Here is a 27,239-nt window from a genome sequence, read left to right as displayed (position 1 = left end):
ACAATGTTAATTCTGCCTATCCAAGAGCATGGGAGATTTTTCCATCTTCTAAGGTCTTCTTCAATTTCTCTCTTTAGTGTTTTACAGTTTTCATAGCAGTCTTTCACCTTTTTTGGTAGATTGATTCCCAAGTATTTTATTTTTGTTGAGGTTATTGTGAATGGGGTAGTTTTCCTAATTTCTCCTGTGGTGGATTCATCACTTATGTATATGCATTTGATTTCTGTGTATTGATTTTATATCCTGCTACTTTGCTGAATTCATTTATGAGTTCTAGAAGTTTTCTGGTGCAATTTTTTCGATCTTCTAAATATAGAATGATGTCATCAGCAAATAGTGATAGTTTGAGTTCTTCTTTTCCTGTTTGTATCCCTTTAATTTCTTTCCTCTGATTGCTCTGACTAGGGTTTCAAGGATGATATTGAATAGAAGTGGTGAAAGAGGGCATCCCTGTCCTATTCCAGTTTTTAGAGGGAGTGCTTTCAACTTTTTTCCGTTTATGATAATGTTGGCCATGAACTTAGCATAGATACCTTTTACAATGTTGAGGTATGTTCCTAGTATCCCTATTTTTTCTATTGCTTTGAACCTGAAGAGGTGCTATATTTTGTCAAATGCTTTTTTTGCATCTATGCAGATAATCATATGATTCTTGTCTTTTTGTCTGATGTAATATACTACATTTATTGATTTCCAGGTGTTGAACCAACTTGCATTTCTGGGATGAACCCCCACTTAATCATGGTGCACTATCTTTTAAATATATTTTTGTATGCTATTTGCCAGAATTTTATTGAGAATTTTTGCGTCTGTGTTCTTGAAGGATATTGATTTGAAGTTTTCTTTCTGTCATGTTTCTTTGTCTGGTTTTGGTATCAGGGTGATATTAACCTCATAGAATGAGTTTGGAAGGGTTCTCTTCTTTTGTATTTCATGGAACAATTTGAGGAATGTTGGTATTAACACTTCTTTGAAAGTTTTGTAGAACTCTGCTGAGAGTCTGTCTAGTCCTAGGCTTTTCTTGGTTGGAAGGCTTTTAATGGCATCTTCTATTTAATTGCTTGAAATTGATCTGTTTAAATTGTGTATGTCCTCCTGATTCAGAGTGATTAGATCATATGTCTCTAGAAATTTGTCATTGTCTTCAAGTTTTTCTATTTTATTTGAGTATAAATTTCAAAATACTTTGATTATCTTCTGTATTTCAGTAGTATCTGTCATGATAGTTCCTTTTTCATCACGAGTTTTAGTAATTTGAGTTTTCTCTCTTTGTTAGTGTAGCTAAGGGTTTATCAATTTTACTGATTTTTTTTCAGAGAACCAACTTTTTGTTTTGTCAATTTTTTCAATTGTTTGTTTTGTTTCAATTTCATTGATTTCAGCTCCGATTTTAATTATTTCCTATCTTCTGCTACTTTTGATGTTGATTCATTCTTCATTTCTAGGGCTTTGAGATGTAATGATAGGTCATTTATTTGTTGACTTTTTGTTCTTTTAATGTATAAGCTCAATGCAATGAACTTTCCTTTTAGCACTGCCTTCATAGTGTCCCAGAGATCTTGATACGTTGTATCAGTATTCTCATTTACTTCTGTTTTTTTTTTTTTTTTTTTATTTCCTCCTTGATTTTTTCTTGTATCCATTCATCATTCAATGGGGTATTATTTAGTCTCCAGGTGTTGGAGTAGCTTCTATTTTTTATTTTATCATTGATTTCTAGTTTCATTCCATTATGATCTGATAGAATGCAGGGTAGTATTTCTATTCTTTGTATTTGCTGAGAGTTGCTTTGTGGCATAATATATGGTCTCTTTTACAGAAGGATCCATGTGCTGCTGAGAGGAAATTGTATTCGCCCATTGATGGATAAAATACTCTATTATCTGAAGATTCTTTTGAATTTGCTGTTGGTTTTTTTTTTGTTTTTTTTTTTTCCACTCCTTATTTTAGTGCTTTCTTTTGTCTTATTACACTGTATAGGCAGTAAAGTGTGAATACAAGTGGTAGTAAAGTATGTACCTTGTCTTGTGATCTTAAAGGAAATGTGCTGAATGCCACTATTAAAGATTTATTACATGGTTTTTGAAAATATACCTTTATGGTCTAAGGAGTGCCCTCCTTTTCTAAGTTGTTACACATTTTAACCTTAAGCAAATATTGATTCTATCCTACCGAGATTCCAGTTATTTATGTTAGACCATCTCACTGAATTTTGGTCTCTGAAACTTTCTTTTTTTTCTATATCTTTGTCTCTCCGTACTCCATTCTGGATCATTTTTTCAGCCTTGTCTTCCACCTCATAAATTTTCCTTTCCATTATTTTTTCTGCTATTAAAACTACCTTTTACTTTTTTAATTTCAAGTTCATTTCCAGGCATTGTGATTTATTCTTTACATTTATTTCCTTGGTCATTATTTACAATTTGTTTTCTTTTCAAGTGTTCCCTTTATTTAAATGCATATATGTTATAACTCTAATATCTGAAGTCTTCACAGATCAGTTTCTCTCATTTTTTTATGTCACTGTAAGCTCCTCCTCTTGTGTTTTGAGATTTGTGCGTTGAGGGAGCTTCATTTTCCTTGGAGATTTATCTTTTGGAATTAGTTGGTAGCTAGGTTTTTTTCAGGAAGAATTTGTTTCTGCCCTGCTTCTGCAGATAATTAAATTTTTGGCTTGAAGCTTTTTAGATCCTAGGTGGTAGGAGTTTAGTGTGCATCTTTGTAGGAGAGCCCCTTTGTAATAACAGGTCCTCTGGGGAATATTTTTTCCCCAACTCAGCACCATTTCAGCTTGCCAAAGTTTGCCTTATGGCCCTGGGTTTGAGATAGAGGCAGACTGGTAGTGGTGAAGGAAAGAATTTACATCTAGGTCACCTTCTCTCTGATGGCTTAGCCCTTTGGTCTCAGGTCTGTGGGGATAGGATCTATTGACTTCCTAACTTGAACCATGTGAGTGGGCTTTGTGTGCTTTCCCTAAAGCACACAAAAAATTGAAAAATTGAAGTTCACGTTCACTGGATTTGGCAAATACCATCCTCACCTCAGTTTTGACATGACTTTTCCTTATCTGCTTACAAAATCAGCAGTGCCTTTTAAATGTTTTTCATAATTTCTCTTGTATTTCTGGTTTTCATTGGACCATGATTGCTAAAGAAAAAAGCCTTCCATACTGTTGAAAATAGTGGCTGTTCCAGACTACATTCATTCATTTTTTTATTTATGGTACTGGGGATTGAACCCAGGGGCCCTTTGTATCACTAGCCCTTTTGTTTTTTATTTTGAGACAGGGTCTTGTTAATTTGCTGAGGGCAACCTTGAACTTGTAGTCCTCCTGCCCCAGCCTCCCAGATTGCTGGGATTACAAGTGTGTACCTGACTCTGTCCTGGATTATTTCTGAAGGTTTTGTATAAAGGGGAAAGGTAATAAAAAAAGAAATGGGGGTTTTGAAAAATTATTGGAGAGCTCAAAGAAGCATCCTTTAAAGAGTTTTTACCACTTACAAAGAGAATCATGAGAAATACTCAAGCAGTGATAGAAGAAATCCTTCAGGGATTTGTGAATAGTGTATTGTTAAGCTCCAGAAGAATAAGAAATGAAGAACTGGTTTTTGCCTTTGGATTTAAAAGACTTTAAACACTTTCTTCTGAATTTAAAGTAGTTAAGTTCATCATATCAGTTTCTCCTATTAATTTTTAGGTATCCTTTATGTCCATGAAAATATGGGGTTTGGCAATTGGGTAGAGTTTTACTGTGGTCATTAAAAGTGTTTAATTTACTATTTAATTCAATAATGTAAATAACAACCATTAAGTAAAATTGTCTTTAAATGTAAAACATTCTCATGTCATATTCTATTTAAGGTAAACCAGATTAAATTTCAACTGCCTGAAAATATTTTCAAACTAGATGTACTCTCAGATTGGCTCAATTTTTATGGAGAAGCATATAGAAGATCCTCTTGGAAAATGAACCTGGTAAGTATGGCATATTTGAGGGGAAGGGCTGAACACCAGTCAGTTAGTGTAGGTATTCTGCCACAACTTTTTCCATGAGTTTCTGAGAAACCTTGCACTCTACACAAGTGCACAATTGAAATATAACAGGGCTGATATGAAAAATAAGACTCATTAAAACCTCTGCAGTTTTGTATCAGGAGTAGTGGCAGAAAAGTGATTGAAACCTGGGATCGACCAGGTGAGCAGGCCTCAGCTAAGAGAAGGAAAATGCTGAAAAGGCAGTGGTAGAAATCTCTTCACACTCTGAGCAGGGAAGGTCTGGTGGTACTGAGACAGCACATATGAAAGCTCCAGTGCCTTGTGGGGGCCCCATGACTCACCAGGCACCAAGAGCCAGCAGTCCAGAACTGCATCCTTGGGGAGGGGGTCCTGATGTAGGTATTCATTGCAAGGCTCCTGATGCCGGTGCTGGGCCTGATGGAGGTGTTTTTCCTTTCTCTGAAGGTTATTCTTTTCCTTCTGGCATGTGAACCCTTGCTTGACAAGACACAACTGAATTAGCCATCTCTCCATACTCTGTCATTCCCCTGTTCACCAGATGCATCTGGGCTGAGTCACATTGCAGACACTCAGGTTGCCATGGGACAGGCTCTTTTGGATTGTGTCCGAAGTTTATAATTAATTGCTAAATGAAATGGCACTGAAATTATCAGGTTTATTTATCTTTCATTGATAACAAGTTAAGTACATTTTCTACAACTTGTACTGCTGGCCAGCAGTTTCGATTGCTTTGGCTCGAAGTACTGAAACTTTAAACCAAAAGGGGTTTAGGGCTGTGAGGTAAGGTGTGAGAGGTCTCTGTTCTTTTAATTGATCAAAATTCTTATCATTTTCATTTTTAGGATACTTCAAAAGATACACAGTATTGTGTCATATTCAGTCACTTTCCATTTGTTTTTGATATTCTGTCAAAAATTAAACTACTCTATGCAGACTCACTTCTGAAAATACAGGTATGAGTGCCTAGTTTTCCATCTTCATTAACAGAAACCACATGGTTTATACCGCCTTAAGTGTACCCTGTTTTGGGGAAGGGAACCCCTGCTGGCAAGAGCACAGTTGTGGCATTTAGGAATTTGTTCTCTGATGAAAGCCAAGGAAACTCAGAAATTAGGTTGTTTAGCTTTTACTCATGTTAGGGCTTCTGTCACAAAGGACAGACCTTGGGCACCTGGCCTGGTTGTACTGTTTTTACCTGAAGTTATCAAGGGAGCCTGTAGTCTTCTGAATAGTACTCAAAAGCAGTATAACCAATCTAGGTGTGATTAGGATTAGTTCTAATACTTAAAGAGGTAATGAAAGGATACAGCAGGAATAAAAGGTAACGAAGGATCTTTGAAATTAGGACTCCTATAAATGGCTGGTACTATGAGTGTTCCATAATAAAGGTTTGTAAAAAAGGTAGCCCTTTTCAATGTACCATAAGCAGTGTAAGTGGTTTTGTGTGTCAGGACGTCCAGCAAAGTGGTTGTGGGCCTAAAATTGGACAATTGAAAATGTTTAGGGGCCTGGGATGTATCTAGGTTTATATGGTACAGCACTTGGCCCTGAGATAAATCTCTACCATCACCCCCCAGAAAATTCACTAGGTAAATATACCAAATAATCCCTACCTCACTGTTGTTTTGAAAGTATTAAATTTGTTAATACAGGTAAAGTGTTTAAAACAATACCTTCCACAATATACATACCTCAAAGTATTAGCAATTGATATCACTTTTACTCTTATATACATACATATATGTGAATATATAATATTCACATATATGTCCTTAAAATACTTTCACATAATACATTTAGGAAATAGGATATTATTTATGACTTTAAGACCATTCCTGAAATAGTAACAAAGGAAAATAAATTTTAAAAAGACACAGAAACTTTGTTTTGCTTCAACTCTCATACCCTATTTTCCCCTGATTTTAAGCAAACTTCCAGTGATAATTTGATAGAACTGGCATTTGATTGCTCTTTGTTCTTCTAGAGTCATAGGCTTCAGTGACCCCCAGGTTGTCATTTAGTTTGAGAATGGACATTCTACCTGCCTTATTTCCTTCCGCCTCCTCTCTCTCTCTCCTCCCCTGATCCTTCCTGTCTCTCTTCTTTTAACTTCTACCTGGGTTTTTCCTGCAGCCTGCTTCCTTTCTAAACATCTGGCCTTCTCTTCTAAATGAGAATTTTATGCTGCAGTGCACTGTCCGAAGTGGATACTGGTAAATCTCTCAGCCTTTAATAACCTAAAAATTAATAGTTGCGTTAAGATAACATGGTCCAGTGAAACCTGCATTTGGTCACTTCCCTGTGTGTCTAGTTTGGCTTGGCCAAGTATTTTGTTCCTGAGGTCCCACATTTCTTCTGCTTGCTGCAAGCAAATACTGAATGTATTATTTACCATTAGCAGTTTATATAAGGCTCATTTCATAAATGCAGGGTGGTTTATTCCACCAGGAAAACTGGTTTATTCCATTTTATAAATTCCTGCTTAAAGAGGAAATGTGACAAAATGAAGTGAAGCATTTTTGTTTTCCTAGGAGAGAAAATTTCTAGCTTACATGAGTTTGGCAGGAATTATTGAACAAGAAGACTCTCAATTAGCTTTGCTGCCCACCTTTAATCTAAGAGTCAGAAGGAACCACTTGATTGAAGATGCTTTGAGTCAGCTTAGTCAATTTGAGAATGAAGACTTGAGAAGAGAGTTGTGGGTAAAGTATAATTATCATTTATTATTCTTGGTGTTGGGAGAAGAAAAATAAAAGAAAGGAACAAAGAGTGTTAGAGGAAGTCATCTCCCTTTGCTGCAAAGGTGGTCTGTCTGGGGATATTTCTGGTCCCAGTGGCCTCTGTTTCCGTTGGAAGCTGTGGCATCTCCTCAGTGCCATTGGGACTATGCAGCAAGTGTACTTGCTCTGGTTTTGCGGTTTTTTGAAAATCCTAATATTAATGATTTCTTTGTTTATTTTTATTATATTCAATGGACCTGATTACTAAAGTAGAGATGCCAGTCAAGGTCCATTTTATGGTAAAGGCTTAGAGCTCTGGGGCATAACAGATTTAGTATGAAATACGGACTGTGCCCCGGAGCTATTGAATAAGCTTGAGAGTTATTTAAATTTTCAAAACCTTGCTAGCCTCATAGAATTAACTGGGAGATTAGATGTGATTAAAGCGAATTAGATGCTGACCACAATGCCTCCTGGAACTTGGGTTCAGAGTTGTTAATGACTATTATTATTAAGAGAAACTTAATACAGAGCCCCAGAAGTGATGCCATACTTGCTATTTCCTCAGGTTTCATTTACTGGAGAAATTGGATATGACTTTGGAGGAGTCAAGACAGAATTTTTCTATTGTCTATTTGAAGAGATGACCCGGCCAGAATATGGGATGTTCACATATCCTGAAGAGGCCTCCTATATGTGGTTTCCTGCCAGGGTAAGTCCTCTTTTATTTGCTTGTGGTATTCCATGACAGTAAAAATGTCAGATGCCACAGAAAACTATTTTATAGTAGAAGTTATTGATGTAATTTTGAGATAATCTTACAAGGATGACTGAGTCTAATATGTTTTTGTTCCTATTATGGTTTTAATATACCAAAACTGTGGTAGGGGCTTAATAACCAAATATATTGATTTAATAGCCAAATATAAACCCTAAATATACTTATTTTTCCCCCCGGTACTGGGTATTGAAACCATTAGCTGAGCCACATCTCCAGCCCTTTTTTTTATATTTTATTTAAAGACAGGGTCTTGCTGAGTAGCTTAGGGTCTTGCTAAGTGTTTGAGGCTTTGATCTCAACCCTCCTGCCTCAGCCTCCCATACCACTGGGCTTACAGGTGTGCATCACCACGCCTGGCTAAACCCTAAATGTTCTAACCTCAGAATTTTTGGTGTGAATTTGCAGTTTGATTTTGAAAAAGTGATTTATCTGACATGAATATTCCATAGTAATGAAAAAAATTGTAATACTTTAAAATTATGTTTCTCTTTTCAGCCTAAGTTTGAGGAGAAGAGATACTTCTTCTTTGGGGTTCTCTGTGGACTTTCCCTTTTCAATTGCAATGTGGCCAACATCCCTTTCCCCCTGGCTCTGTTCAAGAAGCTTTTGAACCAGGTGCCATCATTGGAAGACTTAAAAGAACTCAGTCCTGTTCTGGGAAAGTAAGGAAACAGTCCCCTTTTAAGACCTTATCTAACTTATATTTAGACAAATATTTAAACACACTGCAATGTTATTTTCATGTTTGACATTAGCATTTTAGGTACTTTGAACCAATTTTAGCTTTGGTAAGAATTATTGGATAATAGTTTCATTTTCTAAAGTTAAGAAGAGTTGATTGTTGCTATGATTGTTGATTGTTACACTGTAGTGCTCAGCATAATCTTTGAACATTTTCTCTGTGGAAACTTTCATGGACAGACATGCTACCTTGGTGGTGCAAAATTGGCTAATGACATTTGTATTATATGTTTCATGCTCGTCACCTTTATTTACTTCCTTATTTATTTTTTATATTTTTATTTTTTGGTTCTGGGGATTAAGCCACTTTTTTTTTTTAATATTTCATTTTAGTTGTAGGCAGACACAACATCTTTATTTTATTTTTATGTGTTCCTAAGGATCGAACCCAGGGCCTCACGCATGCTAGGCAAGTGCTCTACCTCTGAACCACAACCCTAGCCCACCACTGAGCCACTTTTTATGTTTATTTGAGAAAGGGTCTTGCTAAGTTGCTTAGGACCTTGATAAGTTGCTGAGGCTGGTCTTGAACTTGCAATCCTCCTATTTTAGCCTCTGGAGTTTCTGGAATTATAGGCATGCACCATCACACCAGGCTAGTAGTCACCTTTCAAGTAGAAATTTATTTTTTAGTTGAAAGATGAAGTACTACCTGGGAAACATTGGTAACATACAGAGCAGGAAGAATTACTATCCCTGCTGTGTAAAGCTTTCCCTATACATCCTTAATAAAAGTTGACAAAGTATCCGAGAAGAAAGAAAACAACAAAAGAAACAATAGAAATGGCTCATAATTTAAAAGATGCTCAGTCTCACTAGTGCTCATGGAGTATATATTAAAATGAGAGGTTATCTTGTGGCTTCAACCAAGAGAGGTTTGAGATTTTGATATCAAATTGTGTTAGTTAACAAGGGTTTGGGAAAAGGTTCACTCTACTTTCAGGTATTTAATGGAAATGTGAATTGGTACTCCTTTTTCTGAACAGTGTGGAATGGTACTTGTCGAAATCAAAACTGTATATGCCCTTTTGATTCAACAAGCCTACTTCTAGACATTTCAGTTTTAGAAATATATTGCCAGGGACTGAGGATATAGCTCAGTGGTAGTGCTTCCCTAGCATGCATGAGGCCCTAGGTTCAGTCCCCAGCACTGCAAAAAAAAAAAAAAAAATAGCACAACCCTGCAAGAGTTTATGATACTAATGCACATTGTATTATAATTTATAAAATATAAAACTACCTAAAATGTCCTTTAATAAGCTAACTATATCTATTTATATGTATACATATATATATAATTTGGGGGGAAGGGTACTGGGAATTAAACCCAGGTTACTTTACTACAGAGCTACAACCCTCATCATTTTTATTTTGAGAATCTCGCTAAGTTGCTGAGACTGGCCTCAAACCATTGAGCCTCCTGCCTCCGCCTCCGTACTCACCAGGATTACAGGCATGTCTCACTAAGCCCATCATATTTGGTATATTTATGCAGTCAAACGCTAGAGATTTTTAAAACAATGAAAACAATAGTATGGTCCTATTATTACCTCCATTTCTAGTTAAGGAAACAGAAACAGAGAGGTTAGGTAACTTACACAGGACCCCTCAGTATCAAACCTGTGATTTGAACATAGTCTGTCTCCAGACACCAGCTATTTCTTACTATACTAAATATATTAATATGATAAGGAAAGTGTATTAGAAGCACCCAATTTGGAAAGATTAAACTTGTCATTGTTTTTACTGGAAATACTGAAGATGACCTAAGTTATGCTTATGCCTAAAAAGATTTAATAAACTTATTCACTTAGTATACATAAACAATAAATATGTATTAGCATTTCTCAGATTTTCAAGTTTGAAGATTGTCCCAAAAGCATTGAAGATCACAAAGAGTTTTTTCTTTTGTTGGTTACATCTGTTGGTATTTACAGAATTAAAAATTAAAAGTGAGAAATCAGACACAGGAATACACAGACATTCTATTAGCTATCACAGCATTCCAGTGTCACATAGACTCTGGAAAACTCCTCTCTCCACTCATGCACAATGCAAAAGGCAAATGGCATCTTAGTAATATGAAAGTAGTTTTGACCTTGTGAACTCTCTGAAATCCCCAAGAATTCCCAGCAGTTGTTGGCCTGGGCCACATTCTTCATAAAGATGGGGAACTTGGCCTACCAGATATTAAGAAGTGTTGGAAAGCTGTACTAATTAGAACAGCACGTTAATGGTGTAGGTTTTCTAGTAGAGCTAAAGAGAAAGTTTAGAAAATGACTTGGGTATACATGCAACTTTGTTAAAGGTATCATGTTAGACTAATGGAAATAGAACTATTTAATAAAGGGATCTGTAAAAAATTATTACCCCTCTAGGAAAAAAGTGACAATGGATCATTGCCTTGTGCCTTACACAAAAGTCCTCCATGTAGATAAAGGACTTAAGTGTTAAATGCAAAAATGACTAAAATATGGAACATAGATATAGATATTGAAGATCTTAGAAGAAATTGTAGATTCCTCAAGAAATAGAAGTACCAATATTAAAGAAAAGATTGATAAATTTAACTGCAGTAAGATTAAAGAGGGCTGGGTTGTGGCTCAGTGGTAGAGTGCTTGCCTAGCATGTGAGAGGCACTGGGCTCGATTCTCAGCACCACATATAAATAAATAAATGACCATTGACAGCTAAAAAAAAAAAATGTACAGAACTTCTCTGTTCACCAAGAGATAGATAACTTAATGAAAGAGAAAGACACTCTTCAAACTGGTAGATATTTGAACTCAAATTTGAGGAAGGTAGAAAATGGGCTGGGGGCCCTGGGGTTGTGGCTCAGTGGTAGAGCGCTTGCCTGGCACATGTGGGGCCCTGTGTTCGATCCTCAGCACCACACAAAAATAAAAGAAAGGTATTGTGCCCACCTACAACTTAAAAAAGATTTAAAAAAAAAAGAAAGAAAAAAAAAGAAAATGGGAGGGGGAGCTGTTGCAGTCTGTATACCCTGTGCTATAATATTTGGGGGAAAGTCTTCAGGAAGTGGTTGGGTCCCAAGGCAGAGCCCTTATGAATGGAAATAGTGCCCTCATTCCCCTCTTCTGCCTTGTGAAGGCACATTAAAGGCACCGTCTGAAGTGACCTGTTCCTCCCTAGGCATGAAATCTACTGTTGCCTTGATCGTAGACTTCCCAGCCTCTAGTGCTGTGAGCATTAATTTCTATTGTTTATAAATCATCCGTTCTAAGGTATTTAGAAGCCAAATTTTTGGAAGCCAAAATGGATGAAGGCAGAGATGAGAACCAAGAAGTGGGGTGTTGTTATAACAAATATGTGAAACTGTGGAAGCAGTTTGCAAGCAGCTAGGTAATAGGCAGGAGCTGGAGGAGTTTTGAGATGTGGTCTAGAAAAAGTCTGTAAGGCTGCAAACAGACCATGAGGGACTATTCTGATGAGGGCTCAGAAAAGGAAAGTTTTAAAGAAGCCTGTCTTCTTGAAGATTACCTAAATGGTCATGATCAGAATGTTGGCAGAATATGGACAGTACAGCCTATTCTGAGTAAGTCTCAAAACAAGTGAGGGCTAGGCGCGGTGGCACACGGCTGTAATCCCAGCGGCTCTGGAGGCCGAGGCAGGAGATCTCGTTCAAAGACAGCCTCAGCAAAAAGAAAAACGCTAAGCAACTCAGTGAGACCCTTCTTTAAATAAAATATGAAAAGCGCTGGGGATGTAGCTCAGTGGTAAAGCACCCCTGGGTTTAATCCCTGGTACCAAAAATAAAAAAAGGGACTGAGATTTATCTAAGGTAGAGCATCCCTGACATCAGTCTCCAGTACCTAAAAAAAAAAAAAAAGTGAAACTTGTAATCATAAAGGAAGTAGAACGTAAGGTATTGGGAAATTTGCAGCTTCACCTTACTGTAAAAAGATGAAAAAGCATGTTTGGGGGAGAACACCAAGGGCGTGTAGCCAGGCAGCCTTTGGTAAAGAGGTTAGTGTGGATTAGCTGAGGCCTGGCACTGTTCACCAAGACTATGGGAAAACCACTGACAGCATTGTCGAAATCATCAGGGCTGTTACCCCCAAAGCGTAGGGTGCAGAACTGTGTCAAAGGAGAGACCTTAGGCACCATCTCACCTCGCAGTCAGTGCTCAGCACTGCCTCAAATCTCTGCACCCTGCGTTCTAGCACGTGCTCTGCAGATACTGCTGAGGCTCCAGTGGCCACTCCTCTGGAGGGTACAGGTGGTAAACATAGGTGCTAATGTTCAGGTGCTGCCACATCTGCAGGCACATAGAGCACACATGCTGTGGAGTTGTGGCTTCCTCCAGCTAGATTTCAGAGGGTGCCTCACAGAACCTTGAGGCCCAGGCAGAGAAATGCCAAAAGGTGCGACTTCCCTATAGACTCCAGAACAGTAGCACCACCAGCAAGCCACTCCAGCCCAAGAGAGCCACAGGTATATGGCTGCCACCATGGAGAGCTGCTAGGGGGGCTGTGCCCAGCAAAGCTGTGGGGGCGGGTTTCCAATCCCAGCCCTAGTGAAAGTGAGCCAGCCAAAGATCATTCTCAGACCTACAGATTCCCTGTTATTCACCCTTTGGGTGTTTTTTGTCTGTTTTTTTTGTTTTTGGATTTAACTTGGGAACTGTTATCTGTTCTTTCTGTGTCTCTTTCCTAGAATAAAAATATCTCTTCTGTCATTGGAAGCACATAACTTGTTTGATTTCACAGGGTCACATTTAGAGAGTAATTTGCCTCCCTGTTATATCACAATATGGTAATAAAAATCTGGTGGGGGAGGGGAGGCTGCTCTGAAGACCTTTCCCAATGATAGGTATCAGTTTGGAAATTTCTTTGAAGCTACACCTGTGTCTTTTACATACTACTTGCACAGATCTCACCATGCTCTAGGTGGGACTTTCTCAGCATACCTCACCTGCTCCCCTCAGGATTTGTTGTTAGTGGTGGTTTGGTCTCACCTTTATATTCCATATTCCTGCCATGTTAAGGTCTGCTTGGATGCTAAATGAATAAATGAGTGTGCAAGTGAAAATCAAGTTGAGACCTGTGACTTTGAAAGTACGAATGAAGTACCACAGCCTGACAGGCTGGAAATCTGAAAAGATTGGCTCCCGTCCACTTCATGTAAACTGTTGTGAGAGGTGCCTTGAAATTAATAAGATAGTTAAATTTCAGTAGAATTTTTTTTTAAGTTTTAGGTGGACACAATTATTTCATTTTATTTATTTATTTTATTTTATGTGGTGCTGAAGTTCGAACCCAGCCTCACACATGCTAGGCAAGCACTTTACCACTGAGCTACAATCCCAGCCCAAATTTCAGATCCTTCTTAAATTTGATATTGGAAAAAGAGTTAGAGAAGGTCCTTTTATGCACTTGCTCTTCAGCTATCATAACTGATATCCCATGTTAAATAGGAGATTTAGTAATCTGTAAGTGAAATTCAGAAGCAGAAAGAGAGCTAACACCAATTTGAATGAATTAGTGTCAGTAAACCTATTTTCCTTTTCTAGATAGAAACCCGCATCATTGGGTTAAGGAAATAAGGCTTGAGGGAAAAGATTTTCAAATTAGAGGGGATCCTGCAAATAATCTTCCTGCACCTCACAATTTAGCTGAGCACAGGCCCATTTGAGACTATCAGTCCACAGAAAATGGGTACCATGAGCCTTAACATTTGCCTCTGGATTGGCTGTGCTCTTGACTTTATTTTAGATGGTGATTTAAAATATCTGGTGATCAGTGATTACTGTACTTTTAAAAACAAAATTCTTTCTTAGGGGTTTGCAAACACTTCTGGATGATGAAGGCAATGACTTTGGAGAAGTATTTTACATCCATTTTAATGTGAGTAACAGTAAAAACCTGATAACAGTTTTAGCTTTGATTAACCCTTTACACACTTAACTAAATGTCACCTTTTACTTTAAAAAAAAAATTCTGAATCATGTAAGTGAAAAGGGTTTTATTCCTTCCTTACCATTAGTTGGGTATATCAAATTTTACTTGTAACAACCAACCCTTAAGCTTTGTAGCTAAAACATGATTTTGGGTGTCGGGGCTAGGTGGTCTGCAGTGGCCTTCACCATATGCCTGGTGATTGGCATGTGGGTTGGTTTATGAAGTGTCAACTGAAACAGCTGGTCTTTGTTCCATGTGGGCTTTTACTTACTAATAGGCTAGCTGAGGCTTCTTCATAAGGGTGGTCCTGAGGTAACAAAAGAGTAGAAAGAGATGGAAAACCCTATCACACAATTTGTTTCTCGAGCTTCGGCTCTTGTCAGATCCCATTGGCCAAAGCACTTCATATAGCCACTCCAGATTCAAAGGCTGAAGATACACTTCCCTCTTCATGGGAGGTGTTGCCAAATCACATTGCGCCTTTTGGGGGAAGGGAGGAATTAGTGACCATTTTGCACATCTGCCACACTATGTCTATACTACATGTAAAGCAAATATTGAGTTGTGACAATTTTCTGATTAGTTTATTTAATCTGATCAGTGAAGATGATTCAAGTTTTGAAGAAAAATCTACTTTTTCCATTCTGCATGATGAATGGTAGTTTTTTGTTTATACTTTATTGCTAGTTTTTAATGACAAAGATGTACATACTTACACATTCTGTTGGAAGAGAGATTCACTCCAAAGTGTTTTTGTTAGTGATAAACCTGTTCAGAATTATTTTTGGAAATGTTATCTGAATTCATTTGTGTTTACAGGTGCATTGGGACAGAAATGATGTAGACTTAATTCCTAATGGAAGCTGCATCGTTGTCAACCAGACGAACAAGTACGTACAAAGAAATGAAGTGTTTGGTTTCTATATATATAATATTCATTTAACTGAGCTCTAAGAATTCTTTTAATTTTTTTATAATTTTTTTATTCCCATTAATCATTTTTCAGTAGGACAGAGAAGTTGTGTGATATATACATATATACATCATGGCATTCACATGGTAATGAATGGAAAGGGCTTTCTCAGAGAGACCACCCCTTTTTCTCCTGTCTAAAATTATACCAGCCTCTGTCCCTTTTATTTTTTTTTTTATCCCTTACTCTGCTTTACTTTTCTCTTAACTTCACACTTCACCTGCCTTTAGGATTTGTTTGCTTGTTTGCTTGTCAATGTCCGCCCATAGTAAAAGCTGCATGGTGGCAGGGACTTGATCTGTAGGCTTCACCACTGCATGCCCTGATGTCCAGTCTTAAGAGTGGTCTATAGTGGTCCCCGATACGTAGCAGGTTACATTGTATTGAGGTTACTGTGGTATCTTGACTTCCCTGCACCTGGCCTCAAACAGGGATTCTCCTGCTTGAACTTCGAGTTGCTGGCATTACAGGTATGTGCCACTATGCCCAGCTTAAATTTTCATATTTATTACATAGAATTATAGTATCCTTTTATCAGCTTCTTAAAGTCTGTGCCATCTATATCTGTGGTTCTCAACCAGGGAGGGGCAGTTTCACCCCACAGAAGGTCAGCAGTATCTGGAGACATTTTCTTTTACATAAATGTGGAATGTGTACTACTACCCTTGGCTGTTAGTACTTAGAGAAGAGAGATGCTGCACAGGTCAGCCTTGTACAACCAAGAATCATCTGCCCTAGAATGTCAGTAACACTAAGGTTGGGAAACCCTGGTTAGCTGATATCTCCTTTTGCATTCCTGGTAGGCAGTCTGTGCCTCCTTTCTTTCCTTGATCAGTAGTGTTTTTTCAGTTCTTTTTTTTTTGGCGGTGCTGGGGATTGAACCCAGGGACTTATGCTTACGAGGCAAGCACGCTACCTACTGAGCTATATTCCCAGTTCCATGTTTTTCAGTTCTTTAGCCTTTTGACTTTGTTGATTTTCCCTTTTGTTCATTGATTACTATCCTCGACAGTAATGATTTCCTTTCTTTGACTTTCTTTTGGGTTTAATGTATGTTCTTTCTCTAATTTAACTGATATGTATATAATTAGATTATTGATTTTTCCAGTCTGTCTTATTTTCTGATTTATTCATTCAGTGCTGTAAATTTCTGCTTGTGAGAATTAGCTGCCTCGGTGCTGAGAGTGTGTGTAGCTCAGTGGTAGAGTGTTTGCCTGTGTCAGATCCACAGCCCTGTTGTACCCAGGCAGACAGGTAGGTTGTGGAGAGGCCAAAGAAAGTACCTGAAGATGGCGTGTGAGACGTGACTTTCTGTAAAAGCTTACAAGAGAAAGTGAGTGCTCCAACAAGAGTTCACTGGTGACTAAGGACAGGCTGAACAGTTAGCACCTCTGTCCCTCATGACACTGCTCCAAGAAAGGAGCATTTCCTTCCCTCACAGCACTTTGTCCAGTGGTAGATGGCTAGATAAGTAACCCATATCCTCCACACAGTGTCTTCATCTCCCATTCCAGTTGCCAGATGGAAAAGCGTTTTATAGGTTAATTGGTAGACTTGATAGCATCATTAAGTTGTTTGGTTTACTTTGTTCCTTGCATGGCCAGTATTCCAGAGTACACGTAAATAAACAATTTTACAGAACAGGTGACATTAACTTGGCCTAGTTCTCAGTATTTGTAAGAAAAAAACAGTGTCCTGCAAGATAATACGTATCTAAAGCATCCTGTCCAGAGCCCACTCTCATTGTTCCCTGAACCTGGCTTGGATCCTGAGAACCAAGGGGCATCTCAGGAACACTGACATTCTTACACTGTCAGTCATGTTATTTGAGTCTTGTATAGCTTTAATTTTCTGTCTGCTTTTCCTGTTGGTATTGTGAGAGATATATCAGAATCTTCTGTTACATGTATGTGGATTTTATTATTTGTTCCTTAGTTCATTTAAATTGTTAATTCATATGTTTTAAAAGTATATTACCACGGACATAAAAATTTTAGACTTGTTATATCTTCCTAGTATATGATCCTTTTTGTCATTTGGAAATGTATTATTTTGTCCTAGTCATGTGTCTAACTTAAGTGTAGCTGTACTAGATTCATGTTGATTGATATTTGCATAGTATACATTTTCCATGCTTTGACTTTAAATCTTTCTGTGTCTTCACATTTAAGGTCCCCCCCCCCTTTTTTTTAAAGACTGTAACAAGAGAGAGGAGGGGGGTATGAAAAATGGTGGAATTAGACAGACATCATTACCCTGTGTATATGTATGATTACACGAATGGTATCAACCTATATCATGCACAACCATAGAAATGAAAAAATGTACCCATTTGTGCACAATGAATCAAAATGCAGTCTGTAAAAATTAAAAAAAAAAACATTTAAATAAATAAATGAAAATGAAAAAAGATCAACAACTCTTGTCTTTCAGTTGAAGTATCCATTTACATTTATTTTATATTTGTCTGTTCAGAATCTTTGTTCCTTTTTTCTTTCCTATTCTGCTTAATCAATAATTATTTATTATTCCTTATTTTACCTTCTGTTTTATAGGTTACTCCTTTTTTTTTTTTTTTTTTTTTTTTTTTTGCTATTCTAGAGGCTATCTTAGCAATTACAGCATGTTTCCTTGACATGTTAGAATCTCATCTAAGATAATACTTTTGCCATTTCCCAGACCATACTGGAACCTTAGAAGGTGGTGGTGGGGGTGCTGTACCACTGAGCTGAACCTCCAGCCCTTTTTATTATATATTTTGAGACAGGCCCTCACCAAGTTGCTGAGGCTGGCCTCAAACTTGGTGTCCTTCTGCCTTAGCCTCCCAAATCACTGAGATTGTAGGCTTGCACCACCAGTGCACAGCTGAGAGCCTTAGTACACTTTTGAACTCCTGTAATTTATGTTGTTCTTGTGTAATCTAACTCTGCAGCTGTTTCAATACTACAAATCATAATCATTCTCTGGTGGAGTCAGTTTTCATTTGGAAGCTCCATGGATTTCCTTTATATTGACCATCATTCCTTCAGCACTTCTCTTTCCACCTGGGATCACTTCCTTTCTGGAGGAAGAAATACTTTTAGGATTTCCTGTAGTTGGCTAGTTATTTATGAACTCCCTTAATTTTTGTTTTAAAATTCAACAGTGTCTTTATGAAGTCTTCACTTTGAAGAGGAGTTCAAACAGGTACAGAATGCTAGGAGGACTGGTCTCTCGCCATCTTAAAAAACACCATTCCATTTCTTCTGGCTTTCGTTACTCTGCTGAAAATCATGACTTTGTCTTATTGTTCCTCTTTTAAAGTCATATGTGTTTCTTCTTGGGCTACTTTGAAGGTTTTTCATTTTGTGTTTGGATCTTTTATTAGAATATGCTTTCTGTTATTTTTTCATTTTTTTTTTAAATCTATGGCTTGATGTCTTTAGGTTTGAAAAAATTCGTGACTTTTTCTAGTTTTCAAATCTAAATGAATACTGATTACCCGCTTCTCTTGCTCTGTGCTTCCATTCTAGGACTCCAGTTACATGTGTCCTCTTTATCCTTTAGTTTCATATCCTCCTGTATCCCCACCCCCCCATGCAGGGAATTGAACCCAGGGCCCCGCTCATCCTAGGCAAGCACTCTCCCACTACTGCCCTTCTGTATTTTCTCATTTTTTTGGTTATTTGTGTTTCACTGTAGAAATTTTCTGGCATATCTCCCAGTTCTCTAACATCTTCAATTATATGAAGTCTGTTAACCTATTTTTTTTAATTTTTAATTTTAGTGGTTGTATCTTTTTTTAAGGTTTCAGATTTTAAAGATGTTCATTTTCTCATGAAATTTTCCATATTGCTGTTTTTTTCCCTACACATTCATCATGCTTATCTTATAGCCCATTTGGTCAGCTTTAGGCTTGTCTCTATTGTCTGTTTTCCTTCTCAACGTAGAGTCAGTCATTTTCTCTAAAAACTCCATAAAGTGTCTGAACGAAGCTGTCTTCTTCCAGAGAGCACTCACTCCGTCCTCTGGTAGGCTCTAGAGTAACAGGAGTCAATCAGCTCAGCCTACTGATGGGCAAAGCCGAATTGAGGCAGGCTTGCAACCTTTTAAGGCTTAGTATACCTCTCATTCACCTCCACTAAAGGGCAACTCTTCAGGGGTCCCCTAAGAACGCACAGCACTTTTTCCCCTTTTACCTTGTAGTACGGAGCATTTAACATAGGTTCACATATGGTAGGCAGTCACCCTTCCACTGAGCTATATCCCCATCTCTAAATCCACAGTACTTTTTAGGACCCCTTTTCTTTTTTTAAGAGTTCTAGTGTACTTTACTGTTACATCTGCCTGTTAATTTTTCCTCTTTTTTTTTTTTTCTACCTCTTTTTATTGGTGCATTATAGTTCTATAGCATGATGAGATTTGTTGTTACATATTCATACATGCACACAATACAACAATATAATTTGATCAGTATCGTTCCCCAACACCTGCCCCACCCTCCCCCCTCCTTTTCTTTACCTTTTTCTTCTCTAGCTTCTGCATATGAGAGAAAACATAGAACCCTTGACCTTCTGAGTTGACTTATTTTACTTAACATAATGGTCTCTACTTCTATCCATTTTCCCTCAAATGACATAATTTCATTTATCTTTATGACTGATAAAACTCCATTGTAATTACACCACATTTTCTTCATCCATCCATCCATTGATGGACAGCTAGACTGGTTCCATAGTTTGTCTATTGTGAATTGTGCTACTATAAACATGAGTGTGCATATATCATGGTAGTATGCTGACTTTAATTCTTTGGGGTAAATATCAAGGAGTGGTATAACTGGTTCATATGGTGGTTCCATTAGTAGTCTTTTGAGAAACTGCCATACTGATTTCCATGGTGGTTGTACTAATTTAAGATGCTACCAACAGTGTAAGTTTTCCCTTTTATCTCCACGTACTCTCCAGCATTTGTTATTATTTGTATTTATTAATTTATTTTTGGTACCAAGGATTGAACCCAAGGGTGCTTAACCACTAAACATTCTCAGCCTCTTTTATTTTTTATTTTGAGGCTGGGTCTCATTAAGTTGCTAGGATGCTGGCTTTGAACTTGTAGTCCTCCTTCTCAGCTTCCCAAGCCACTGGGATTACAGGCATGTGCCACAGTGCCTGGCTCTTATTTGTATTCTTGATGACTCCCATTCTGACTGGTGTGAGATAAAATGTCAGGGAGGGTAGTTTTTGGTTTTGTTTGTTTTGGTACCAGGGATTGAACGCAGGGGCACGTAACCACTGAACCACATCCCCATCCCGTTTTTTTTGTATTTTATTTAGAGACAGGATCTCACTGAGTTGCTTAGGACCTCCTTAATTTGCTGAAGTGCTTTGAAGTTGTGATCCTCCTGCCTCAGCCTTGCAAGCTGCTGGGATTATAGTGTGTGCATCACCATGCCTGGCCTCAGGGTAGTTTTTTCTTTTTTTGTTTTTAAAATTTTTTTTTCGTTGTAGGTAGGCATGATATCTTCCTTTTATTCATTTTTATGTGATGCCAAGGATTGAACCCAGTGCCTCACTTGTGCTAGGCAAGTACTCTACCACTGAGCTACAACCCCAATCCCCTTAGTGTAGTTTTGATTGCCATTTCCCTAACTGCTAATGATGTTGAACATTTTTTCATATATTTGTTGGCCATTTGTATTTCTTCTTTTGAGAAGTGTCTGTTTATTTGTTTGCCCCTTTTTTAAATGGGTTATTTGATTTTTTGGTGTAAAGTTTTTCGAGTTCTTTGTGTATTCTAGATATTAATCCTCTGTCAGAAGAGTAACTGGCAAAGATTTTCTCCCATTCTGTGGGTCCTCTCTTTACCTTACTAATTGTTTCCTTTGATGTGCAGAAGCTTTTTAATTTTATGCCCTCCCATTGTATTATTAACCCTTGGCATTCTTTTCTGAGCTTTAGGGATCCTACAGAGAAAATTGTTTCGTGTGCCTGTATGCTGGAGTGTTGGTAGTATAGCCATTTCCTCTAGGAGTTGGTGTAATTCCTAGGCCTTTGGGAGATAGGAGTCTAAGTTTCATTCTTCTCCATGTGGATAACTAGTTTTCCCAGCACCACTTGTTTAAAAAGCTGTCTTTCCTCCAGCATATATTTTTGGCACCTTTGTCAAGGATCAGATGATTGTACACATGTGGGTTTGTCTCTGTATCTTCTGTTCTGTACTATTGGTCTGTGTGTCTGTTTTTATGCTAGTACCATGCAGGTCTTGTTACTGTAGTTCTATAGTATAATTTGGAGTTAGGTATCATGGTGCTTCTAGTATTGCTTTTTGGCTTAAAATTGCTTTGACCGTTCTGGGTCTTTTATGCTTCCAAATGATTTTTCTTTTTTCCTGGCTCTGTGAAGAATGTCATTGGTATTTTCGTGAGGATTGCATTGACTCTGCATATCGCTTTTGGTAGTATGGCCATTTAACAATAGAAATTCTGCCTATCCATGAACAGGGGAGGTCTTTGCATCTTCTTGTGTCTTCTTCAATTTCTTTCTTCAGTTTTCTGCAATTTTCAGTGTAGTAGTCTTTACCTTTACCTCCTTGGTTTGGTTTATTCCTAGTTTGTTTTTGTTTGTTGGTCGATTGGTTTGGTTTTTTTGTTGTGTTTTGTTTTTTGAGGCTATTGTGAATGTATTATTTTCTTGATTTCTTTCTGAGCAGATTCATTGTTGGTATATAGGAAAGTTACTGATTTTTTTATGTCGGTTTTTGAACTTGCTAATTTGCTCAATTTTTTCATTAACTCTAGCAGTCTTTTGGTGGAGTATTCTTTTTGGATCTTTTGGATATAGGATCATATCATCTGCAAACAATGCAATTTGACTACTTCTTCCTCTCCTATTTTTATTTCTTCTATTTCCTTTTCTTGCCTGGCTAGTATTTCTAGTATTCTAATAAGTAGAAGTGGTAAGAGTGGACATCCTTGTCTTGTCCCAGATTTTACTATGAGGTTGAATTTGAGTTTTTCATATACAGCCTTAATGATGTTGAGGTAAGTTCTTTCTGTCCCTAATTTCTTCAGTGTTTTTGTCATGAATGGGTGCTGAATTCTATAGGACCCGTTTTCTTTGGTGGACTTAGAACTTCAATTTTTGTTTCCTCAGCTTCATGAGATTATTAAATTTTGCTGTTTTTTGTCTGCTTTCTGCTTGGCATCTTTGCCTTTTAGGAATTTCATAGATGAAGAGTACTGTCCTCCTCCCAGAGCCCTTGGCCTCTTACATTCTTATTTTCATAGCCCAAAACAATTATTCTGTGCAGCCACATTAAATTACCAAATCTCGTACTGACTTTTCTGACTCTTCACTTTCTGCCTTCTTTACCTTCATCAAAAATTGGCAAATATCCCAAAAGGGAAAAAGGAAAATGCTGGGTCCTCCTCAGCAAGCCTTCCTTCCCTGTAGAGTTGGCTCTGGAGTCTTTTTTTTTTTTTTTTTTTTTTTGGGGGGGGGTGCTGGGGATCAAACCCAGGGCCTTGTGCTTGCAAGGCAAGCATTATACCGACTGAGCTATCTCCCCAGCCCCGGCCTCTGGAGTCTTGACCCAGACTTGGAAGCTTTGAGCCAGATGTTTTTGTATTTTAGCTGGTGGCTTTGCTGGTTCTTCCCAGTGGCAGCATTTGTCTGCTGTAAGCTACTTCATCCCTGGTAGAAGGGAAAACTACCTCTTTGTGTTAACTACCAGTTGCTCACTGATACAAATTCAGGTAATTTGTAAGGGCACATAAAAATAAAACAGGAAATTTATTCCACTTCCCAAACTCAATTGCTAGAGACTAATCACTGTAGCAGTTCAGACTGTATTAGTCTATACTTTCGTTCTAAGTATTGATTCTCTTAACTTTGTGATCTTGAACAGTCATTTAACTTCACCATGTCTGTTTCTTCCTCACTAAAGTGTTCACGGTATGAGAATTTGTCTCAGAGAGTTGTTTTAAAGATTAAATTAGGATAATAGTGCACATGGTAAGCACTTCATAACTGTTAGGTGTTCGAACTTTTAGATTTATGCTCCAATTTGTTTTTAGGTTATTGCAGTCAAAGGAAATGTTTTTTCTTTTTTTTTTATTAAAGGAGAGACTATATTTCTAAGTGTGTTGATTACATCTTTAACATCTCTGTGAAGGCGGTTTATGAAGAATTTCAGAGAGGATTTTATAAAGTATGTGACAAAGAAATTATAGAAATTTTTCATCCTGAAGAACTAAAGGATGTGATTGTTGGAAACACAGATTATGACTGGGAAACATTTGAAAAGGTACATCGTGGAGGCCAAATTGATTAATTTCTGTTTTCTTTCCTGTTTCCTTAATGGTTTTTCTTTTTTCATTTGCTCTAGAATGCAAGTTATGAACAAGGATACAATAATTCACATCCCACTATAGTGATGTTTTGGGAGGCATTACATAAATTGACTCTGGAGGAAAAGAAAAAGTTCCTTGGTAAGTATTATATCAAGGAATAGATCTGTAATCTTATATCCTTATAAAGGCATTCAAAATCTCAGTTGTGATGGGCACCATCTGCTCAAATCATGGTTAGTGTCATAGCTACTCCTAATCCAACCAAATGTTCCCTCTGTGCTAACATCAAAAAATCAAGTGCTGAAGACAGCAGAAGGAATCAGACGTATCTCTCTTATCTGTATATATGAACACATGACCAATGTAACTCCACATCATATACAACCATAGTAAGGGGATCCTAATTGGAAGAAGTTAAAATTTTTTTTTTTTTTTTTTTTTTGTGGTGCTGGGGATTGAACCCAGGGCATGGTGCTAACAAGACAAGCACTCTACCCAACTGAGCTATATCCACAGCCCAGGGATCAAGTTATACTTATTCTCTGTATATATAATATGTCAAAATACACTCTACTATCATGCATATCTAGAAAGAACAAATAAAAAATTTTTTGAATAAGTGTTAAGGGCTGAGGAGGTAGCTCAGTGGCCAACACTGCCAAGGGGGGAAGAAAGTCTAGCGTTGATATAGGTGATCTTTTCCCCTGTTATTTCATCCCTGCTTTCTGCTTTTAAATTTTTTCTTATTTTCTTCCTCCAGGCTAAATTTTGAGTATTCTTTCTGCAATCATGTAACCCTTGAATTATCTAGCCTTTGTAGGATTTACCAAAATATTTCGTTAGGGTTGCTATGTCATTATCACTCTATTTACTGTTACTGTGCACAAGCTATTTTGCCTGTGTTTCCAAGTCTATTCTAACTCACCTCCCAAGTTTTGATCTCCCTTTTATACTCACCTGGTGATTTTCCTGAGATTGGCTTACCGACTCGCTCAGTTGCTTACTGTTTCCTTACTTTCAAGAAACTGATCCTCGTGTTCTTGTTTTTGTGGATGACATGTATGTTGGACAGCACTCAGTTACCCTGATGCCAGCTGCCAACCTCCGTAGTCTTAACTCCCAGAGGAGTCGTTTCCTGAGCTCACCTTGCACTCCAGCCTCTGGGCTCTCTCTGATGCTTCTTCCCCTGCCTTGAGCCTCACCTACCTCCTTGTTTCCCCTCTAAACCTTCCCTGCCCCCTTAACGGTTGAACATTACTCTAAACTCTTCTCCAGTCTCTGATCTCAAACACAGCATGTACACAGAAGGCTTTTAATTCTTTGACTGTCTTATTTACTCTTGTTTTTTTGTGTCTTGTTTTATACATAAATCTATATAGGATCCCTCCCTTATCTGTGGTTTCAGTTCCCTATGGTCAACCACTGTGTGAGAATATTAAATGGAAAATTCCAGAAATAAACAATCCACGAGTTTAAGTTACATGCCATCTGAGAAATGTGACAAAATCTTGTGCCATCCCAGACTGTCCTACCTTTTGTCCAGCATATGCTCATTGTGTTCACTCCCTGGTCATTTGCTAGCTCTCATTTTCAGATTGACTGTCGATGTATCACAGTGCTTGTGTTCGTTCAAGTAACCCTTATTTTACTTAATGGTGGCACAGAGTACATGAATAGTTCATGCTGGCAATTCATACATGTTGAAGAGAATCTGTAAAGGGCTTCCTTAAGTGAAAAGTTTTGTTCATCATAACCATGCATCAATAGGATAAAACAGTATATACAAGTTTAAAAAGTGTCCATAGTTTGAGGCATCTACTGGGGTCTTGGAGCCTGTGGATAGCAAGTGACTACTGTATTCCCAACCAGACTTGGGAATTGTTTGAGGGCAGTGACTGTGTGTCAGATTTTGCCTAATATGGTCCCCAATGTACTGTTTAATGTAGGACTCTGCTCATGGGCCCTTAGTAAAGTTTGTTTTTAATAAATAGATTTTGGTCTTAAGATGTAATAGGTCATCCTATTTTATTCTTCTTTTCAGTGTTTCTTACAGGAACTGACAGACTACAAATGAAAAATTTAAAGAATATGAAAATAACATTTTGCTGTCCTGAAAATTTGAACGAAAAAGATCCCATGAGAGCACAGACATGTTTTAGTGTTCTCTACCTCCCCAAGTATTCTACTATGGAAAGAGTGGAAGAAGCACTTCAAGTAGCCATCAACAATAGCAGGGGATTTGGCTGACCCTACATTATAATCTCTACCTCTTTGGGGGAATATTTTCAAAAATAAACTTAATAACTCAAAAACTGACATAAAAGTCTTGTTCAATATTCAGTGTAGTTACCTGCTCTTTGAAAATTGCTATCATTTCAGCCTGTCCCAATGAATGGTGCATACCTATAATCCCAGTGACTCAGGAGGCTAAGGGAAGAGGATCACAATTTCCAGGCCAGCTCAGAAACTTAGCAAGACCCTGTCTCAAAAAAAATAATAATTTAAAAAATAGTTGCTGCCATTGCCTGTAATAAGATGTATTAGTTATGGAATAGGTTAGACTTCATCTCTGACACAAATATTTGCCTAATTTGGCCTGAGAGAGACTCTTCAGCTTAGGAGTATTTTTTCGAAAACTATTTGTCTACATCATTATCTATCCTTTTCTTTCGGTATAGATTCCCTGTAAGGTGGGAGTGGTAATATGCCCATTTAAAAGACCATTTATTTCCCAGCCTCCCTGGATGGTAGGGACTGGTGGCAGTGGTTTGTGAAAGTTGTTAGTAGAAGCTTCTGAGGGAGCTTTCTAAAGGAAACCTTTTAACTGACAGGAACCTTTTTGCTACTGCCGTATTCTTCTTGCTAGGACACAGCATGACAGCTAGAGCCGTGGCATCTGTCTTCAGACCAGGAGAAGTCCAAGAGGAGCAGAAACCTTGTCCCTAAAGTTCTTAGGTTTCATGATTAGAAACTGATTAGTTCTGAACATCTTATGAGAATAATTGATTTTTGTGTGTGTGTTTTTAAGGTATCGTGGTGGAGTCTATTATGGGCAAACAACACCCCTTACTGATAAAAAAGAAAATGAATTAAAAATGGTAGTATAATGGGTGAGAGGGATTAGAAGACTGAAGTTAAAGATGGGCTGAGGACTAGAATTGAAAGCTGTCAAACTGGCTCAAAGTCTTGTCAGTAGGCAAATGAAGTTTTGTGACCTGTAGAGTCAGGAGATAGGAGCTACTGGTGTGCCATGTGAAAAGTAACTGCATCTTAGGCATCTTTGATGTGCCCTTTTCCCAGCACATTCAGTTCAAATATGCTTCAGTGTGTTCACAAAGTTTTATCTATTTAGATCAAGATAGAATAATATTTCCAAAGAGTTGTGTTTTAGATGAAGGGGGGACAGTGAAAATTGTTCAGAATCATATTTCTGTGTGTACCAGATATTTGGGTTAGTGGTCTTGACCTCCATTTCACCCTCCTATTAAGAGGTTGGAAAGGAAAAAGGTACATTTCTCAGGATTCCTTAATAGCTAGGGCTCTATATGCCAACCTGATGCATTGCATTTGCAAAGGATTTGCAGCGTGACCAGAAAGGTGCAGACCATCGTGGTGGGGTGGGCAGTGAAGGCAGTGGGAGCATCAGCAGAGGGAAGTGGCTGCAGACAGTGATGCTACTCGTCCCACTGGACTCACCAGCGTGGTCCATGTGGTGACTGCAGTGCTGGTAGCAATAACATCAGTGGAAACAGCA

The 27,239-nt window shown here is 37.9% G+C and overlaps 1 protein-coding gene across 1 annotated transcript in view; it reads left to right on the top strand.

Moving 5' to 3' along the window:
* HERC5 (HECT and RLD domain containing E3 ubiquitin protein ligase 5) overlaps window positions 1-25,811 on the top strand; it is a 66,594-nt gene extending 40,783 nt beyond the window's left edge. The window contains exons 14-23 of the mRNA XM_079153226.1: window positions 3,862-3,975; window positions 4,860-4,970; window positions 6,549-6,719; window positions 7,306-7,449; window positions 8,014-8,180; window positions 14,060-14,126; window positions 15,000-15,070; window positions 23,256-23,439; window positions 23,521-23,623; window positions 25,527-25,811. Of these exons, the coding sequence (XP_079009352.1) occupies window positions 3,862-3,975; window positions 4,860-4,970; window positions 6,549-6,719; window positions 7,306-7,449; window positions 8,014-8,180; window positions 14,060-14,126; window positions 15,000-15,070; window positions 23,256-23,439; window positions 23,521-23,623; window positions 25,527-25,732 (1,338 nt within the window). The 3' untranslated portion in view covers window positions 25,733-25,811. The remainder of the gene's footprint in view (window positions 1-3,861; window positions 3,976-4,859; window positions 4,971-6,548; window positions 6,720-7,305; window positions 7,450-8,013; window positions 8,181-14,059; window positions 14,127-14,999; window positions 15,071-23,255; window positions 23,440-23,520; window positions 23,624-25,526) is intronic.
* The last annotated feature ends 1,428 nt before the right edge of the window (window positions 25,812-27,239 follow it).

This window comes from Sciurus vulgaris (assembly GCF_902686455.1).
Source record: "Sciurus vulgaris genome assembly, chromosome: 9".
NCBI classification, from domain to species: Eukaryota; Metazoa; Chordata; class Mammalia; order Rodentia; family Sciuridae; genus Sciurus; species Sciurus vulgaris.
The sequence above is the reverse complement of the archived record's forward strand: the minus strand, read 5'-3'. Positions and strand labels throughout refer to the sequence as shown.